This window comes from Metopolophium dirhodum, chromosome 3 (genome assembly GCF_019925205.1).
Source record: "Metopolophium dirhodum isolate CAU chromosome 3, ASM1992520v1, whole genome shotgun sequence".
NCBI classification, from domain to species: Eukaryota; Metazoa; Arthropoda; class Insecta; order Hemiptera; family Aphididae; genus Metopolophium; species Metopolophium dirhodum.
In genome coordinates, this window is record NC_083562.1 from 13,858,393 (window position 1) to 13,879,467 (window position 21,075).

The 21,075-nt window shown below is 27.3% G+C and overlaps 1 protein-coding gene across 2 annotated transcripts in view; it reads left to right on the plus strand.

Annotated features, from left to right (window-relative positions):
* The first annotated feature begins 606 nt into the window (after positions 1-606).
* The window catches only part of LOC132940545 (cytoplasmic dynein 2 heavy chain 1), a 32,823-nt gene continuing 12,354 nt past the window's right edge, over positions 607-21,075 (plus strand). Inside the window, exons 1-49 of one of the 2 annotated variants that reach the window (XM_061008263.1) lie at positions 607-728; positions 791-939; positions 1,131-1,298; positions 1,431-1,563; positions 1,639-1,765; positions 1,869-2,226; positions 2,282-2,381; positions 2,490-2,647; positions 2,725-2,943; positions 3,056-3,225; positions 4,453-4,645; positions 4,728-4,955; positions 5,055-5,153; positions 5,235-5,365; positions 5,428-5,571; positions 5,645-5,854; positions 5,941-6,178; positions 6,243-6,592; positions 6,666-6,781; positions 6,850-7,004; positions 7,084-7,251; positions 7,311-7,469; positions 7,624-7,763; positions 7,846-8,068; positions 8,177-8,404; positions 8,705-8,896; positions 9,117-9,295; positions 9,373-9,511; positions 9,612-9,914; positions 11,250-11,473; positions 11,557-11,875; positions 11,945-12,052; positions 12,117-12,270; positions 16,231-16,438; positions 16,500-16,597; positions 16,674-16,852; positions 16,922-17,166; positions 17,232-17,337; positions 17,636-17,776; positions 17,922-18,064; positions 18,141-18,249; positions 18,348-18,467; positions 18,521-18,644; positions 19,096-19,206; positions 19,282-19,511; positions 19,576-19,798; positions 19,905-20,070; positions 20,129-20,312; positions 20,638-20,852. In XM_061008263.1, coding sequence (XP_060864246.1) covers positions 689-728; positions 791-939; positions 1,131-1,298; positions 1,431-1,563; positions 1,639-1,765; positions 1,869-2,226; positions 2,282-2,381; positions 2,490-2,647; positions 2,725-2,943; positions 3,056-3,225; positions 4,453-4,645; positions 4,728-4,955; positions 5,055-5,153; positions 5,235-5,365; positions 5,428-5,571; positions 5,645-5,854; positions 5,941-6,178; positions 6,243-6,592; positions 6,666-6,781; positions 6,850-7,004; positions 7,084-7,251; positions 7,311-7,469; positions 7,624-7,763; positions 7,846-8,068; positions 8,177-8,404; positions 8,705-8,896; positions 9,117-9,295; positions 9,373-9,511; positions 9,612-9,914; positions 11,250-11,473; positions 11,557-11,875; positions 11,945-12,052; positions 12,117-12,270; positions 16,231-16,438; positions 16,500-16,597; positions 16,674-16,852; positions 16,922-17,166; positions 17,232-17,337; positions 17,636-17,776; positions 17,922-18,064; positions 18,141-18,249; positions 18,348-18,467; positions 18,521-18,644; positions 19,096-19,206; positions 19,282-19,511; positions 19,576-19,798; positions 19,905-20,070; positions 20,129-20,312; positions 20,638-20,852 — 8,624 coding nt within the window. In that variant the 5' untranslated portion in view covers positions 607-688. The remainder of the gene's footprint in view (positions 729-790; positions 940-1,130; positions 1,299-1,430; positions 1,564-1,638; positions 1,766-1,868; positions 2,227-2,281; positions 2,382-2,489; positions 2,648-2,724; positions 2,944-3,055; positions 3,226-4,452; positions 4,646-4,727; positions 4,956-5,054; positions 5,154-5,234; positions 5,366-5,427; positions 5,572-5,644; positions 5,855-5,940; positions 6,179-6,242; positions 6,593-6,665; positions 6,782-6,849; positions 7,005-7,083; positions 7,252-7,310; positions 7,470-7,623; positions 7,764-7,845; positions 8,069-8,176; positions 8,405-8,704; positions 8,897-9,116; positions 9,296-9,372; positions 9,512-9,611; positions 9,915-11,249; positions 11,474-11,556; positions 11,876-11,944; positions 12,053-12,116; positions 12,271-16,230; positions 16,439-16,499; positions 16,598-16,673; positions 16,853-16,921; positions 17,167-17,231; positions 17,338-17,635; positions 17,777-17,921; positions 18,065-18,140; positions 18,250-18,347; positions 18,468-18,520; positions 18,645-19,095; positions 19,207-19,281; positions 19,512-19,575; positions 19,799-19,904; positions 20,071-20,128; positions 20,313-20,637; positions 20,853-21,075) is intronic. The other variant, XM_061008264.1, reaches the window with a different exon arrangement.

Below are 21,075 nucleotides of genomic sequence, written 5' to 3' on the forward strand. Positions count from 1 at the left end.
TATTGTCATAGAGATGAACATGTTGACATAGATGAAGTCATAAACGTTTTTTTTCAAAAAATAACAGAAAAAAAGATTTTGTAATTTAAAACATTTTATTAATTTGTATAAATATATAAAATAAACTTTTTTCATATATACTGAATGTTTCGTATATTTAAATGTATGTAAGTACATTAAGTACCTACCTAGTTAAAAATTAAAATTAAAAGTAAGTGTATTATAAAACAGTAAGTCCCGTCATAATCACCAGTATGACTGATTTCTGTACACAACTAATGTCTACTAATAATTAGACAATTCCTATGCCTCACTATTCCTATTAATTAATTGTATTCATGTATTCATATATATATATAGCCAGGTTGCCCCCCCCCCGTTTAGGATCTCTGTATCCGCCCTTGTAAAAATATAATATAGTTAGCTCTATCTAGTATCTATTCATAATGAAATAATTGTCTCATTATTCACCCTAATGTAATGTCCACGAATTCACATGTGATATTATGTGTTATTGTTTTGTTGCTATGGTAACTACATCAACAACAAACTTAATCCATGCTATTCAAGTAAGAAAGTACTCACAGTAGTTAGTATATAACATATGTTTTTGATCATAAACCTATATAATGTCTTAAAAATTATTAAACCATTAGCAAGTATCAAATTTAAATAAATTTTTTTTAATATGTCAGACGTTCGGAAAATCTTTATTATGAAAACAGCAGGTATATTTATATCAGTGTATAAATAAATAGATAGATACATATTAAAAGTTGTTAATTTACAGGAAATTACTTTGGGCTTGATGCATTTGATGAAAATATTATTTTAAAATCTGGTACCGAACACTTAAACGCTTTCTTGAACTCTTCTAACTGTTGCACATTATACATAAAAAATACAGATCCTGAAACACTTGAAGCAAATGACAAAATCGTAAGTAAAAAAATAATATTCAACAGTTGTAATAATAACATACAGTATAGACTATAGGTTTAATAGTATACAACATTATATATAATTATTTAATTGTTCTCAATTTTAATGACAATATTATACAATATTAGGTATACAATATTTATACAACTGTAATATTTATTGATCAATATTTTATTTATTATTTATAGGCTTTTCAAAAAGATCAGAACAAAGTAATAGTATTTTATAAAATACGATCTGAAAGTATAACAGAAGATAATTTACACTCTATTATATGCGTGTATTCCATGTTAGATTCTCCAACAGAAGCACTCTATCATAGTTTGCATTATATATACACACCTTCACTTTTAAAAGTAATTAATAAAATAAATATGTATAAATTATATGTACGTATGTTAGGTAATATATGTGTAACGTGAATTTGGCTGGAAATTCTTATAAATATGAATAGAAATACAATTATTATTTGTTATAATAATTCATAGGATACTGAATCAGATATAAAACTCGACCCGACATTACAATGTCTGATTTCAGACCTCGAAATGGGATTAAAAACTACTATTTTAAAGTCATCGCTTCATCAGTCAAATAATTCAATAGAACCTCATTTAGGAGGTAATTTTATACAAATATGTAAATTTTGTAAATTTTAACGAGAAATATTGAAACAATTTTATATTTTGTTCGTAGCTATTCTAGACATTGAGGATGAAGGTGACTATTGGTGTGTTGTACAAAAACATACAAAAAATAAAGAAGAATCAATCGCAGCTGGAAAAATATGTTCTTTATTTTTACCTGTAACAAAACAATTAAAGTATCTATGAATTTTTTGTATTTTTTGTATTATTTAGATTATATTTTAAATACATAATAATATTTTTTTATATTACATAATCTCACTATAACCTTTGTTTTAGAGAATCGTCCATCCAGGACATGGAGGAATGCTTAGAAAACGTACACAATTGTCTCGATGACATATGGAAAATCGAAGAAATTAAATATCCTCAAACCAGAATGGAACATTTATTTGAAGTTATCGGAAACGGTATGATAAAACTAATTCAACGAACAACAAGTGATATGAATATATGGACTGGAGATCATAATGAAAATATCGATGTGTTGAAAATGTGTATGAAAACCTGTAACAAATGGATTAAAACGTGTGAACAACTGACTATGTTGTATTGGCCTAATTACACTTATCATAAATGGATTGGTCCAACATTTTTGCCGAAAAACTTAATCACATTTTCCAATCATATTAAAGAAGTTAGCCTTAAACAAAAATATGAGTGACCCAGTTTTAATTAAATATTTATTTTAGATAATATCAATATTATGCGTAAATAACCAAATGATAAAATTATTGACTGCCTACGAGCAAGAAAAATTAAGAACATCGGACAATTTGAAATCATTTATCGGTAAAAATTAAAAAAATCTAATTCAATGTGTTTTAATTAACGTTATTGACTATACTACACTAACTGATAACGTTTACACTAAAACAATAATTATTATTGAATGTATAGAATTCAATGACGTAAGTCAGTTAAATACTTACACAAAAGAGAAATGGGAAGCTGCTGTAGAAAAATTTGAACAAAAATTGCAACCAGCTGAAGATTTAATTGCTGGGAAACTTCGAAATTTGATTAATAGTAAAAAATCAAACACCGTAGAGGTAAAAGTAATAATAATAGTATTATTAAATTTTTTTAATGGTATATTTTAACTGTCAAAACGTTATTATTAACTTTAAAATAGCTTATTCATGAATTTATTCATTACCAAGAAATAATAGAAAGGCCAAAAATGTATGTTCAACTCAAAGGAGAATTGGAAAATTTTCTGAACTGTCTAAAACAAATTATCAGTGTAATAGGAGATAATATTGATGGAGAACAAAAAATGAATGTTCTAGAACTAGCAGGCTTAGAACCGATTGTACGAAATTTATATTCGTTGAAACAACAAGAAGCTAAGGTATAACTCTAATTACTCACTAACTTTTGAAACTCATATTGAAAAATTCTTTGCAATCTGATAAATAATTTTTTTATTTCGTTTATTAACGCTAACAATATATTAATTTCAGTTAAATGATATCGAAAAAGTAAGCGATCGCATACTAACTAATTTAAATGATTATCAAAAACTGAAAGACGCATTAATGGTTCAAAAGAAAATGATTAATAATATGGTTACAGAGACCTATGGTAATTGGATAAAAGATAGAAGATCTGCGGTCATTAACAAAAGTTTTAGGTACAAAAAATTTCAGCTATTTAAAAGTTACACCTATGTAAATAGTTTCATAATTATAGGCTTCTAAAAAAATATCTAAAAAAAAATACACATATTTCAATGAAGAAACAAGAAAACCATTCTATTTTACTAAATTTGAGTCTGATTATAGCTTTACTAATTATAATATGCTTTTTTAGTAGTGCTAAGTTCGCACTAAGTTAGCATTAAGATATACTATGTGTCTGTGTAGGTATGTTTCATATAACAATTAACAACCATGGGTCTGCGCCGATGACTCTATAATCGCACATGAGAATTTTATTCACAATGTTTTTTTTTTATTTGTAATTACTTGAAAACATACAGATAAAATATAAATTATATGAAGAATATATGAATAGGTTTAAATGTATGACACGTCCTTTCTTTTAAAAGCGAAAAACGATATTAATTAATAAACGTCGCATGAATATTGAATAGGTAGTTGTAGGTATGTATTATTCACTGATGTCCTATGACATTAATTTGATAGTCTATAAATATAAGAAATAAAGATAAGATACTTCTAAATATTGTCTCAAATAAAAAATGAGTATTTTTACCTTGTATTGATAATATTGAGTTTAACAGTTATTTATAGTTGACTCCTACGAAAACAAGAAATAAATATGAAAACTTTGGTCAAGCGTTTCCCTTGTACACTTAAGCAGCAATATTGTAAGATTTAAAAAATTTCCTACACCACATTAAATGAATACAATTGAATAGTATATTTCTCTTTTATTCTAATTAATAGAAACAAGAGTAATGTTTGGCTACCATTATATTATTATAATAAATAGTAAATTATTTTGATAATAAAATAGATAGAATTGAGTTTACCGGAGAACCGTTAGTAGTAGTCGCGATAACCAATAACCCGAATACAGATTGTAATTTATTTTACACATATTTGCCGATTTACTCTGATTGCATGATTGCATTTTATGAACATATAAATTATTCTTTATTTTATTATTAAAAAGTATATATATACTATGTATGTGCTTGAAAACTATATTTAAAATAAAAATATATAGACAATATATTCGATAGGTAGAAAATAATTTAATTTGTACATTTATGCTAAGGTGGTCTATATGACTATTGACTACAATATTATGCCAATATGGAACTGAACAATAATTATTATAATATCTAATAGTTATGGGTGAATATAATTCTAAAATTAGCTTATATTTAAAGGTTAAATTCTGACGAGCCTGTGATTTACTTTCAATCCAATAAACTGATGAAAGTCAATTTTAATCCAGATATAGAATTACTAATTAGAGAGGTAAAAATGTTAAAAATTCTTGGCTACAATATTCCGTCGGAGATAGTAAATGTGTCGGATATGGGAAGCAAATTTATACGGCAAGCAAAATCTCTCGAACAAGTATGTAACTAAAATATTTATTCAACAATATTTGGTGTATGATTGGTTCATAAGAACGATAAAAATATGTTCCATACATTAGATCGCTTCGTTTCATAATACAATAGGAGATCGAATGATCTCTTCTCAAAGGCCTATGATGTTGTCGTCAGCAATTGAGTTGTTAAATCTTGTTAAACAGCAACAACGTGTCACATGGACCGATATCCATTCTGTTGATATTTATATACTCGAAATGAGAAAACTAATGGAGAAAATATCACTTGAAAATCAAACGTTAGCTAATTACCACCAATCCATTTCCAATAAGGTAAGCTAAATAATAAAATGTTAATAAAACGTCTCATTAACCCTTTACCATCATAATCATATAAAATAAAATGTATTTTGTGTCACTAACATGTGTTAGATTATAAATCTTATGAGCATAGATATCTTGCAAGAACAACAACAATGGAAGGTCGGATTAAAAAGCATCAGAGACATTGTGAGACAAGTCGAGGAAAAAGTAATATAAAGCATACATTTATAATTTATATTGTATGTAATAAAACATATATATGAGTGATAACAATCGTTTTTACAAAAGTTCTCCAACTGCGAAGCGTGGAAAACACACTTAGATTTTCAAATATACAAAGCATTAAACTATAGATATCAAATAGGACTAGAAGCTCTAAATCAACATTTGCCAGATTTTAGAATAGAAATTGTGTACAGGTATAATTTATTATATTAAGGATATATGGTCATTTTTAAATACATTTTTATTTTTCTACTAGGCAAAGACAGTTAAAGTTTAACCCTCCAATAGAAGAGATAAGAATGAAGTATTTTTCTCTACTGAAAAAATTTATATCAGTACCAATTGGTTTTCGCGGCATAGTGGATTCGTCTGTTTCAATATTTGCATCTATTGTAGACCGGTATGTAAAAATAACAACTATATTTTTATAATATTTAACCATTTTAATAATATATGATTCCTATTTTTATAAGTAATGCTCTCAAATTTACTAAGTTGTTCTTAAGAGCCGAACAGTTATTTGAGAGATTAGAAAATATTTTAAAAGAATGGGAAAATAGAGTTTCACTTGGGTCAATAGACATTGAGAAAATGGTTCAAGAAAATATTAAGACGGCCCACGAATGGGAAAACAATTTTAGATCCTCAAAATCGTGGGGTCAACAGATTGCTAAATTTAACTGGTGAATTTTATATTTAATGTATTATAAAGAATTACTTGTATAATAAGTATTCAAATTAATTTTTATTTAACTATTTAATATTGTAGCGCTGAGTTGAATGTTGAGTGCTTTATTGTTAGCACTGCAGCAGTGCGATTAGAATTGGAGACGCACAATCGTCGTTATTGGGATACAATGTCTACTTTACTGCATTCATCGATTTTATTCGACATTGCTAGGTTAAACAAATTTATTGAAGAATCTATCAATATGCTTCAACAACAAACTTCATCCACAAAACAAGTGAACAATAATCATAAAAAAATAGTTGACGAGTCATACGAAGTAACAGATTTATAAAAAAAATTTATCATAAAATGGAAATTATTAACTTTTTTTTTCTTTTTAGATGAATCTTATAGTCTTGGAAATTATAAAAAAACAAAAGGTTTTATCGAATTGGACAAATGAAAAAGTTGATAAAATGAATCAGGCCTTATCCAGTTGGGAAAACTTTAAAAATATGCTAGAAAATCATCAAATGGTTATGAAACAGCAGATAGATGCAATGAAAAGTAATTTAACTGCGGAAATGCAAAGCGTCTTAAATATGTTCGATACATTTCATTCAAAGTGGCAACAATATAGACCAAAAAGTTTCGAAGACGAAAATAGTTCAAAATTGAAAAAAATTGTTGAATTTTTAAAAGATAGTCGTGCCGAATGGAATACGCTAAAAGAACAGAAAGAAAAAATAGTGTATGATTTTCAAATAATTTTTCATACAAAATCCATGTAATTTCTAGAAAACCTTTTTTTTGTTGTTATATAGAAATGACTGCAAAGATGCTTACATTGATATACCGGATTTCAGTTCATATGATTTAATCGAAAACGATTTGCTACATTCTGAAAACATATGGGGCCTTTATGATGAGTTTAATTCAGGTTAAAAAAATGTCTATGATAAAAAATGGATTATGTATATTGAAAAATAATGATAAAATTAATTTCAGATTTGCAAAGCATCGGACAAGAAGAATGGATTGTATTTCGTGGAAAAGCTTATAAAAAATGTATGGATTTTATTTTAAAATGGCAAGAGAAACTTAAAGACACGACTACATCTCCGTTAACAATTAAAATACACAACGAATTAGAAACATTAAAAGTAGTTTTATTGATCACGTTATTAATTTAATATTTGAATTGAAATTGTTAACTGTGTTGTAAAATTATGTTGATTTTAGGCCTTTTCGCTTTGCATTAAATATGTCCAGGGAGAAACCTTTACAGAAAAACATTGGATCGAAATGTTTTCATTAATTGGCATTCCGTATAAGCATATTGAACAATTAAAATTTGAGGATTTTATTTTAGTAAAAGATAAAATCAAAGAAAAACTAACTAGTTTACAGGTAAAAAATAAAAATACGTAAATTAAAGATTTCTAAATAATTTAGATGTATGTTTGAAGGAATTAAATACTAAAGCAACTAATGAAATTACAATCAGACAAGCACTGTCAGAATTAGATGTATGGGAATTCGAAACGCATTTCTCTACTATAAACTATGTCGACTCTAAAGGCCACACTATTCGGATCATTAACGATTTTAAAACTATATTCAGCTCGGTAAGACAAATGTTTCTACATAAAAAAAATTCGATTCGTAGTCTTAAACACGCATTTTTCTATAGTATAAACATGATGAAGAAGTACAATATATATATTTTTATAAAATAGTTATCTTGCTATACCGAAATATTATTTTTTCATGTTTGGATAGATTGGAGAGAAACTATGTTTATTACAGTCAATTAAAAATACTTCAAACGACGAACAATTTCTAGACAAGTCTAATGTGTGGGAAGGTAAATTAATGGAACTCGACGCATACCTAAGACAATTTTCCCATATACAAAGAAAGTAAGTAATTTGATAGATTTAGCTTAATACATTATTCATAAAGTAGTAAATAAATATTAATATACGTCGTTAATTTTGGCAGATGGCTATACTTAGACCCAATATTCGGTAGTGGTGCATTGAAAATTGACAAAGAAGTAAAATTGAGATTTGATAGAGTGGATAGAGATTTTAAATATATTTTACAGCAATCTATAGATTCAAAAGTCTTACAGTTTTTGAAAATAAATAACATAAAACATTTGTTAGAATCCATGCTTAATTTATTAGCAACAACGAAAAAGAGTTTAAACGATTTTCTAGAGGTAAATAAATGTGTACTTACTTATTTGTTTAAATAGTTATAAATGTTCAGAATTGTGTATACTACTATTCAATGGTAATAAATTGTTATTTGATCTTATTATATAAAGGATAAAAGAAAGAGTTTTCCGAGATTTTACTTTCTCAGTGATGAAGATCTATTAGAAATGATTGGACAAACAAAAAAAGTATCTGTAGTACAAACCCATCTTAAAAAACTATTTAGTGGCGTACGAAACGTACAGTTCAACTCGTCTGGAAATATAATAGCAATAGAATCACCTCAAAATGAAATAGTAAACCTTGACAAGCCGGTTCAAGTTTCCAGTCAAATTGAGGTATTATAAAATATATATATATTTTTTTATTGGACGTTTATTACCATTTTTAAATAGATAAATACTTTATTATTTGAACTAGGTAGGTGTTTATTAAAAAATAAAAACTGTAAAATGCTGCTTTTTAAACTTAATGTAATTATTTTGGTTTAAAATGTTTATTTAATTTGTCAGCTTTATAACATGTGTCCAACTAAAAAAAAATTTAACTTAATTTATTTAATATAAAATGATTTTTTAAAACTTAATTGGCGTACCTAATTAAGTTAAAAATGTCTTAATAAAATTAATTGTTCCCAGGAATGGCTTAAATTGCTTGTACAAGAAATAACTAATACGTTGAAAACATGTTTTATGAATTGTCTAAAAGAACTAGACCCTTTAAAATATCCGTCACAGATTTTATGTATGGTAAATGAAGTCCTCTTCAGTTCAAGATGTGAAGACGCAATAAAAAAACAACAATTACAGCAATTACAAAAGTCTCTAAAAGTAACCGAATTATATTTTAAACATAATAATTATAAGTTAATTAATACTTTTATTTTGACATAAGTAGGAAAAATCAATAGTATAATCTATATACGAACTTTAATCAGTATAATCACAATTTATAAGAATTACAATTTTTAATAAATTGTATTTCTTCATTTATATTATATTTCAAATTGTCTTAAATGAAATCGAAAATAAAAATGTTAAACGATTTCAGAATCAACTAGATACTTATACAGCATTAAATGTCGAAAGTACTGTAAGTGGAGAAAATGTGCTACACTTAAAAATAAAGGGTCTAATTTTAGACACAATACATCATATTAGTGTAGTAGACGAACTTATAAATTTGCGAGTGTCATCTATCCACGATTGGGAATGGCAAAAAAGAATAAGGTTTGAATCTAATGCGTTGTAATATTTTATACTAATTTATGAAATAAAACGAATTAATCAATACATTTGTGCCAAAGGTTTTACTCACATTCTGGTGGTGAAATAATCATTAGAATGGTGGATTCTGAATTTACGTATTCGTACGAATACCAAGGGATATCGCCTAAACTGGTTCACACGCCACTCACAGATAACTGTTATCTAACACTCACACAAGTATATTATTTATATTATATATTAAGCGTTAAAGAGTGCCTTTGAAGCTATGGCCTGTTATTGATCTCATGAATGACAATGTTCTTTTTATTATCACTAGGCAATGAGTATGGGATTTGGAGGAAATCCATACGGACCCGCTGGAACCGGAAAAACAGAATCGATCAAAGCGCTCGGATACCTATTTGGCCGACAAGTGTTGGTTTTTAACTGCGATGAAGGTATAGATATCAGATCTTTAACACGAATATTAATCGGTTTGGCGAGATGTGGAGCTTGGGGATGTTTTGACGAATTTAACCGCCTAGAAGATTCCACACTGTCAATGATCTCAACAAGAATACACCCAATACAAGAAGCGATTAAAAACAAAGAAACTAGCTTCATTTTAGAAAATCAAAAGGTTCGAAGTTTAAGTTTTCGAAGTATAATTTATTTATCTAAAAGATGATTTAATCTGGGTTCCTTTGAATTGTATAATTACGATTGTCAGTGGTAAAGTATGGTTGTGACTATTTTTAAATATTTAAAATATTACAATTAATACAGTGCTTTTCATTATCGCACAAACATAACCCAATACCGCACACAAAAATAGTATGATAACGCACAGATTTATAAAATTATATAGCCTAGTTCTGCACACAAAAATAGTACGATATAGGTACCAAATAAATTTATAAAAACCAATGTAAATTGAAGTATACAAATTTTACATAGCATTAAAATTCAAATACTATAAAATCAAAATACATAATGCAAATTAAAAAATCAAAAATGTCTGCGTTACATCAAAATTATTTATATAGGATTTATATAGTAGATATTTTTATAATAAGGTGACCATATACGTCCTGTTTTTGTACTTCTGTCCTGTTGTTTCCTGAGGAATCTTCGGGACACTAAAATGTCCCGTTTCCCCAAAGGATGACCAAGAATTAACAAAAAAAAAAAAAATGGTGAGATTGTTGGAACTGTGTATCAGAAATTACTGGACTACAGTAAAACCAGATGGCCCACACTAATGACCGCTACCAAAAAATTAATTCATAAGCATAAAAAAATGTTCCAACAGTTTTAAAGAATGTCTTCAACTTTCAAGTGTCCAAGTTCCAAGTTATGACTTTTTTTGTTATGTGAAAAATATACTACTAAATTTGTGCGCGATATTGACTTACTGTGATATCCAGTATTTTAAAATCTGTGTGCGGTTTTGTCCTATGCGTATTTTGCACATTTATTCAGTAATGGGTGGACCCTAATTAACAATATTTACGTATTAAGCAATTTTTTTTAAAAATGATACCTATTCATATAATCATATAATATATAATATATATAAAGCGTAATATATAAGTAATAAAATTTAAAAAACGTGAATAAATTATAACAATTACTTTAATTACCTGTACTTTCTGATAAGATAATTTATTATTTCATAGTTTTGGTTGTTCTATTGACATATTTTGATATTGTTTGGGCACATTTACATGTGGTTTTTAGAGTGTTTAAGATCATAAACATCCCAATCCTATTTATCACAATATTTTAAACTATTATCTATACAACTTAGTTTTACAACCATCACAATAATATAATAATATATATTATCAGTTTATGAACAAAGAATAGATACATATTATAGTAAACCCAGTGATGATTAGTTTACAAATTTAAGCAAAAAATTAAGCAGTAGGTCATATATTTTGCCAAATGATTTAAAAATAATATATTTCAGATTGATTTGAATTTGAACACGGGAATATTTGTAACATTAAATCCAGCAGGACAAGGTTATGGTGGTAGAAATAAATTACCCGACAATCTTAAGCAACTTTTCAGACCTGTAATTATGAGTAAACCAGACCAAACTTTAATAGCTAACGTAACACTTCACGCCGAAGGATTTAAACACCCGCAAACGATAGCTAAAAAACTCGTAGAAACCTTTGATTCTGCCAAGTAAAATTTTGTTAAATTAATATATAATAGCTTAAGTTAGCTATAAGGTATAATATAATTAATGATAAAATAAATTCCGTTAGGCAATTGTTGAGTGATCAACAACATTACGACTGGGGTCTTCGAGCTTTGAAAACGGTTATTGGTTTTTGCGGTACAATCTTAAAGGCTTCAGCGGTGACTTTAAAATCGCTTTCAGAAGAATGTTCGGTGGCCGTACAGGCGTTAGAATTGAACACGATTTCAAAACTAACGTTTGACGATAGCGTACTGTTCAAATCGCTTATTTCAAATATATTTCCTGAAGTAAAAGTTAATAACAGCACTAAAATATATGATACATTGGTTCAGAAAATAAGGAAAGCAGCCGAGGATATGGAATTGCAAATTAATCCAAGACAAGTAAATCTTTGAATTTAAAACCATTTAAATCGATCTAAGTACGTTAAATGTATATTATAATTTATTAAGGAACAAAAATGTATTGAACTTTACGAACAATTACAACAACGCATGGGAGTAGTGGTAATGGGTCCACCGTCGACCGGAAAAACAACAATAATTCAATTATTATCACGCGTAATGACGTTTAAAAACATTGTTGTTTTTCGAATAGTCGTAAATAAGTTTTTGTATTTTTCAGGCCTTAACTACTAACAATAATATAAAAATACATAAAATAAACCCAAAAGCTCAATCACGATCGCAGTTATTAGGAAAAGTAGATTTGGATACGCGTCAGTGGATCGATGGCATAATCAGCAAAGCTGCTCAACAAGCATATTCAGAGAATCCCGGTAAAAACTATTTATCCATACGCAATAATAATAATAATAAAAGCGGGCAAGTGGATAACGCTCTGCTGTACATTAGCTGCCTAGAGAAGTCACTGTAATAGATGTATTAAATTTGAATCTAATCATTGTATAATCTAAAATCATTGTATATGAAAAACAATTCTGAGCAAAGGCGGTCAGCCAATAATATTACTAACTACCAAGTATATTTTATGATATTATTGAGATTAAACTAATTTATTTTACTACTAGTCATTAACTAACTAGGTGATGAGTTATGACTAATAAGTAGTTTACACATACATACACATCGTTGTAAAATCAATACATTCATTGTTCAGCTCATAATCTAAAATAACATTACTAAAGTTAAAATGATAAAAAATGTATAAAACTTACAGTTACAGACCACATTAAAAAAAAAAAACAAACGATAGTGTGATTAATAAAATTATAAGGAAATGTGTAACCTACTCTAATTTTAAGATAACAATGGGTGCTAATGCCTAAACTCTAAGACTTATCCATAAGCGGCACTTGGTAGAAACTCATGTGTGTGCAAACGTTTCTGGTAATAAGATTCACAAATCCGTAAGGGGAGTTGCCCCCCCCCCCCCCCACCATCCCTAATATATAACTATTGCTAGTTGCTACAATAAAAGTCGTAAATCAAATTTCTTTATGAATAACTGTATCTCTGTATTTCAATTACATAGGTAATATATAAAAGTATTATAACAAAGCAACTATTTTTTTTTACATAAAAATAATAAAAAGGGTGGGCAAGTGGGTGTCGCTCTGCTGTGTAGTAGGTTACAAGTTGATCACTGTAATGTATGGTGTTAAATTTGAATTCAATGATACAATATCATTGTATAAGAAAAACGATTCTGAGCGAAAACGGTATATACGCCTATGGTATTAATAAGTATATTTGATGATATTATTGTGAATAAAGTAATTTATATATAACCTATTTACGTGGAACCTTATTTTAAATTTTCAATCCATATCTATAAAAGTTGAACATTTCATAGATTTTTAACTACAAAATAATTATTAAATTTTAAATTTGATAAATTTTGCCAAAATTCGAAATTTAAATGCTGTGCCTATGTATTTTTAATATTTTCAACTGATATTGTAACAATATATCAGGAGCCTTGTATAAAATTTTCACGCTTTCTTACTCAACAAATAAAATTTTATTGATATTTATAGAAAAAAAAATTAAAAAAATTGAAAACTGACAATGTCTGTAAACGGCTCAAAAAGAGTCAAAATAATTTAAAAATATGGTGTATATAAATTGAAAATATAAACATTCATTGAAATTTTCAAGTATCTACAGTTATTCGTTTTTGAATTACAACAAAATAACAAAATCACTACATGAGAAATCGAGTGGATATCCAATCTTGTAAAAATATGACCTACAAACGCTCATAAAAATTTAATTTGATTTGCTTGTAGACATTTTTTTGTTGATAAAGTTAGACAAACTTATGACTTATGAGTAATCTTGTCCCAACAAATAAAGTTTTATTGACATTCATAGAAAAAAATTTAAAAAAGTTGGAAACTGAGTATATCCGTAAATATTTCAAAATAAGTCAAAATATTTTGAAAATTTTTTCATGTATAGAAAAGGCTAATATAAACATTCAGTGAAAATGTCATGTACTTACGATCATTTGTTTTATAGTTACACCAAAAGCCAAAATGGATTTTGTCAAAAACCAATTTTGCGTAAAAATTCCCGTTTTCCCTTAATTTTTATTTTGTTTTTCCGGGCGCTTATGAAAACTTTTGGGAATTTTAAATTTTGACCTCCCGAGAGTACCAACTAGATTCACTCTCCCATCTAACAAGATACTGAAGTTGAAAATCAATTCATTATTTTGACTACTAATCGTGTATACAGACACAAAAAAAAAATTAAAATACATACATCATTAATCGTTTTGGCAGTTTTGCTATGATAATATTATAATCATGAAGACAGTGAATTCCTTTGAACCATATCGATATCTAGTCATAGGCTCAATTTGGGAGGGGGTCTAAGGGAGGCGTAGCCCCCTCTAGTTTTATTTAAGCTCCCCTAAGTTTTTAAATATATTCATTCTTTAATACAACTAATAGTACGGAAGTAACTAGAAGTACGAAATCAGTTTGGTACTGTTCATAAAATCGTAGCCAACGTAAAAAAAATATTTAAAAAAGCACCAACACGTATACAAATTTTCAAAAATTACGCACCGGAGATCCCTTTACTTCCAGAACCAATCATAACTCTCGTTGTGGTACCTACCTGCATCAATGCAGTAATTTATTTTTGTTAATACTATGAAAACATTTGTGATGTTGTAAATATGTTGGATAAATACTAATTAATACCTAACAATTTTATAATTATACCTTAAAATATATATTTTTTATAAAATAATATACGCATATTATTCTGCATATTTGCGTTTTTTTAGTGCATACGTATGAACATATTTCATTGTTTTTAGCGCATAAAGTTCCGAGGCCTGGTGATAAGTAATAAGTAATAATTAATATCAATTTATAGAATATATAATCAATTGTTATTATTAATGTTAGTTTTAATGATATGAATATAATATGGTACATCGTTGTACGCACGATTATAAAGAACTTTATATAAGTTCTTTATAATCGTGTTGTACAACAGCTTGAGTAATGAGTATAGTATGGTTCTATGAGTATAGATAACCTGTTATCATAGTAGTAACACGGGTATAAATATTATTATTGCCTATTAGCTATTTTTAGAATATGTAATTTATGTCATCTAGCTGTATATTATATAAAACAGTAAACTGACTGACTATGATCTATCAACGCACAGCTCAATCCATTGGACGGATCGGGCTGAAATTTGGCATACAGATAGCTATTATGTTGTATGCGTCCGTTAAAAAAGGATTTTTGGAAATTCAACCCCTAAAGGGGATAATAAGGGGTCTTTTTCAGCTATGAGGAAAATAAAAAATTGGTACGCACATCTATGCATCAAGATTCAAGATCGATTTTCAAATGCTTCTGTGATATATATATATATAGAAAAAGACATTTCTGGTAGTATTACAATTAAGAATATTAAATTAATTCGCTATATATCTAATCACCATTTAAAATTATAAGATTTAACACTGCGTAACTATGTTATTTTATTTTTAATTACAAATAAATAATTTATTAGCATTGAGTTGTTGAGTACTTGAGGTGTATATTATTGTATTTAATTTATCAAGTATTTTATTTTTACCACTGAGTACCAAACTAAATGTTTTTGTAATATATTATTACCGTAAAAATTATAATAAGTTGTGAGGGTTGCGGGGGCAGAGCCCCTGCTGGCCTGTATTGATTTTATAAATTTAGCCCCTCCAAATCAGTTATCCAAATTGCGCCTATGTATCTAGTGACGAATTAGCTTACTGCATTATTTAATTGAGTAATCAGATATAAAATGTTCCATGAAGTGATCCATGATTATTATTTAATATTTTCTATCAAAATTACATTATATTAGCACATATTATATGATATTCTGTGATATTAGTAGAAATTGTTGGCAATAAAAATAATATATTTATCACTATTGTGGTTGTCTGTCTGTGGGTGCAAAATGATACTTTCCCCCCCCCCCCCCCCCAGATGCCACCGCTGGACTCATCTATTGACAATCGAAACATTTTTGTATCAATAAAAAAATATGTTTCAATATTGTCAATAATAGACAATTAAAAAATGTAATAGGTGTAGACCTAAATACAATTTTGTTTTACTGGCAAAGACACAAATAATAACTACGGTTTACGATTGCAATTTAATCAATGGGTTTTTTCACACAAATTAAAATTATTTTTTAAACATTACAATATGTTTATAATATGTTTGATAGTTATTGTTCTAAGTTATATTTTATAGATATCATTTCTTGGATAATATTTGATGGAGATGTGGACCCCGAATGGATAGAATCGCTTAATTCAGTTTTAGATGATAATAGATTATTGACATTACCATCTGGTTGGAGAATCCAATTTGGAAACAATATAAATTTTATTTTTGAAACTCACTCTCTTACGCATGCGTCTCCTGCGACTGTATCGAGAATGGGTATAATTCTTCTCAGGTAATTAAATTAAAATATGATTGACATTCCTATACCAAAAATAATGTTATGTATATTGCAGCGAAGAAGACACTAGTACAAAAAATGTAATTGATTCTTGGATTAATAAATTTTCCAACAATAATATTGTAAAAGATTACGAAATTCAATTTTATAAAGGTAAAAATATAAACTTAAATAGTTATATTACCTATATTGAAGTTATTATAGTTATATTATATTGAATATTTTAAAGCTCTGAAATGGCTGGAAATCAACGGACAACTCGTTTGTCAATGTTCGACAATATCAACAGTAAAAAATGTCTTACATCTATCAACCGACGTTAAATCGAAATCCCATTTCACCATTTGTCTAATTAATGGATTAGGAGCAAATTTAAATTCATCGCATAGAGATAAATTTACAGAAATGGTAAAAAATATATTATAAAAAACACAGTAATATCAATCCAATCACTTTATAATATGGTGTTTATAAAAGGTTTTTGAAATGTTTGGAGAGTATGTGCCAGAAATAAATGACACAAAATATTATTGTTATAATGAAATAAGAGATAATATAGAAGCTTACAATTCACTCGACACAGAAAATTCAAATTTATTTGGGAACAAAATCGGTGATTTAATTGAAACACCTAGAATAGCAAACGCTTCAGATATTTTAGTCAAATGGATACAACATAGCACATCGATTTTTGTTGTTGGGCCATCGGCATCGGGTAAAAGGTATAATGGTTCGTTAAAATGTTATTACTAGGTACTTAGGACATAAACTTTTTATTTTTTTTCAGCAAAATTATTTATAAATCTACCAATCTTTTAAGAGGAATCGAATGCGTAACAATCCATTGTAGTGCTCATACTTCACCAGAACAGATTTTATTAAAAATGTCACAGGTATTAAAATAAAATTACATATGTTAATGAATTGGACTCATACGTCATATAGATAAACTTACTCTTGACCCTCCCCATATCAATTAAATATGTTATTATAAACGGTATTTATATTATAAATTGTCTATATTTCCATAAGAAAATATTAAAATTTGAAATTGTTTATAAAAATATATTCTTTTTCTAAAATATTTAAAAGGCAAATTTAACTATTTGTTTTAGTTAATTTTAACAGCCAAAGTTCGCATATAATAATTAATATTTATTTGATGTGCTTACCTACCATATTGTTTTCGAGGTATGTGTGGTAGTTTCTAACAACAAAGGACGAATTTATCGGCCAAGAAATTCAGAACGATTAATTTTGCATCTCAAAAATTTAAATCACGTCAAACCAGATAAATGGGGTTCTATTCATCTAGCCGCATTTATACAACAGGTAAGAGTAACATTATCAATACCTAAGTAATTACAATAATTATTGTAAACATTTTAGTGTTTGAAAAGGAAAAATAATTAGTTATGACTTTTATGAGTTATGACGTTAAGACATTCGTTATATATGAAAATTAAATATGTTTTAGTTAATTTTTTTTGGAGGATTTTATGACCCTACTACTTTGGAATGGATGGGAATTGACTCTAATATTGTAATAATTAATAGTTTAACTTCAATAGACGGCATTAACCCAAGGCTTGTATCAGCTAGTAATATTTTACATATTGAGTAAATAAAAAAATTTCAAAACTATTATATTTTATTAAAATGATAATATATTTTCAAACGTTGACATATTTTATAGAACACCACAAAAACATGAACTTCAAAAGATTTGTTTAGAATACGTAAGCACAATGATAGAAGACAATTCAGAAACAATTACTAATGCAATAGTAGATCTATTAGTGAAGGTATTTATTATTGCGGTTATCGGGTAATCGATACCTGTAACAATAAAGTTCATTAAATATTTAAATATAACAAATAGTTATATTAATAATCTTTCTAGACTAGAGAAACGCTGACATCAGTACATACACCTCATTACACATTTACAAATCATATTTTAGTAGAGTTATGTCAGAATCTAAGCCGATACAAATTTAATGATGGAAATAATGCAGCTCGAGTAATAGAAAAATAATATTTACCCCGTTCAATATTAATAAAACCATATTTCAGGTTTTATTTTTCGAAGCAAATCGTATTTTTAATGATCGACTAGTGACGTATGAAGATAAGTCAAAATTCGAAGGAATAATTCACAAGATTTATGCAGATCTTCGTTTGAATTTCAATTATGAAGGTGATTATATAATATTACACACGTAGGTATTAACATTTAATTATAATAATATTATTTGACAAGTTTTAATTTAAATTTATTTTCATTACTTTAAATAAGGCAATTGGTTCAATGAAGTTTTGTAATATTAACCTCATTATAATTATAAAATAAATAGTTAAAAAGGTTATTTGTAAACTAATAAATAATAGGATAAAGAACAATACGTTTAAAAATCTCTGGTTACCACTTTAAAATGTACCTATATTATTTTAAGTATTAACATTATTTTCATAAGCGTTTAAAGTTCAAATTTCGACAAAAATTGTACAACTCGCGATTATTTACAAACTATTTTATGATTAAAATTATAAGAAATATAGTATATTGTATATAAATTAATGAAAATGTTAAATGGTTGTGAAATCACTATTCCGTCGTCTCCCAAATATAATATAAAAATATGTTTTAGATGTTGTTTATATATGCCAAAGAAAAATTGATCCAAAAAATATTGGTTTACTATCAAAAGTTAACGTGGAAGAATGGAAAAAAAAAATTGAAAAATGTATTGTCACAAATGGTATTCCAAATCTATATAATTTGTTTATCATTCAGTTTTCATTAAATATTTTTTACGTTTTTAAATTTCATTTAGAGACTACGAATCAGGAAGTTGAGTTGAACACAGAATTACTATACCTTATTACAGCCTATTGTGAAAGGGTGTTGACAAATCCTAGAGGGTGTCTGTTATTGGTAGGGCGTTCGGGAATAGGACGAAACTTGGCCGTAAGAATCGTAGCATCCAGACATAACGCAACAGTAGTATCACCTAAAATACGACCAGTTTTTAATTTAAATGCATTTAAAAATGACATCAAAACGGTATTTCATATAGATTTTATAACACGATTATAGCTTATATAAAAATATTTTATTTTCAAATTAGATAATGCAAACATGTGGGATAGACAACGAAGAGGTTTATTATGTTGTCGAGGAATATCACATTGTAAACAATGAAGTATTGGATATCGTAAGTTGCTTAATAGTGTCTGGTGAAGTGATGGGGCTCTATCAAAATGAAGAATTAGAATCGTTATGTGCACCTCTCAAAGATCAAATGTCTCAACAGAATTTTGACGGAACATCGACCAATTTTTTTACACAAAGTATGTCAATATTAATAGTATAATAAAATAATTAACCTCCCATAGAATGTGTTAATAAAGCACATCATTGTCAAATGCCAATTGTAATGTATTTGCTTGATTTCAGGAGTAAAAAATAATTTACACGTAGTGATGATTTTGGATTCAGAAAGTGAATTCTTCAACAATTGTTTAGAAAACAGCCCGGCAGTGCTAGATCATAGTCACGTCATATGGCTTGATAGATGGGATGAAAAAACTATGGAAATAATACCGGAGCTGATGTTCAAAAAGTTGTTTCTGAAACTGTAGAATAAATATAAATATTTATTATTCAAACATAAATTTCAGAAATAAAATAATGAATGAATTTCCAAATATAAAAGAACATATTTCGTACTTTGCCAGTATTCATCAAGAAGCTGAAGCCTGGATGAATACTTGTCCAAGACGCTACTTATCATTTTTACAAACATTTAGTGTCTTATTAATGAACAAACAAGAATCAATTAATAAAAGAATGGCCCATTTAAAAGTAATGTAAATTATAGTATATTTTAAAATTGTTTTTATGTTTAATATAATTCAATTCTAAGTACTTTATATTGTTCAGTAGTATATGTACAATAGAAACAATATGAATTAATATAACTATACAAGTGATATAATATGTTTTTTTAATTATATATTATAATATATATAAAACAAAATTATCATTATAAACTAAATACTATTCGTATACTATATCGTTATTACTTTAGCTACCTTATATTTATAATTTTGTGAAAACTGGTCTGTAAACTCAATTGCTTTATATGGGCGTTAATAAACTATAAGTATTATTATTAAATGTTTCAAAGGCTGGATTATCTAAGTTAATTGATGCCAGAAACATTGTGGCAAAATTGAAATCTGACGCCGGAGCTCAAGAAACGAAACTAGCAGAAAAACAAGAAAAGGCCAATCAAGCCCTGAATATGATATCTAGAACCATGCAAGGAGCTAATACAAAAAAAGAACAAATGGAAAGTCTTAGAAAAGAATTTCAAATAAAAAACGATGTTTTAAATCAAAGGTAACCTTTATAATATTATAAATAAATATAAGAAACTTCAATGATTCGTATTGAAGGTTTAAAAATATAAATTATCGAAATTACTTGATATAAAACAAATTTAATGAAAATATTAGGTAATTTTGTAGCGATAGAATAAATAGGTAGGTATACGAAAAAATATAACGCATTAAGTGTCAATCGTAATTTAAATTGTCATAATTTTTTTAATGTATTGTATACG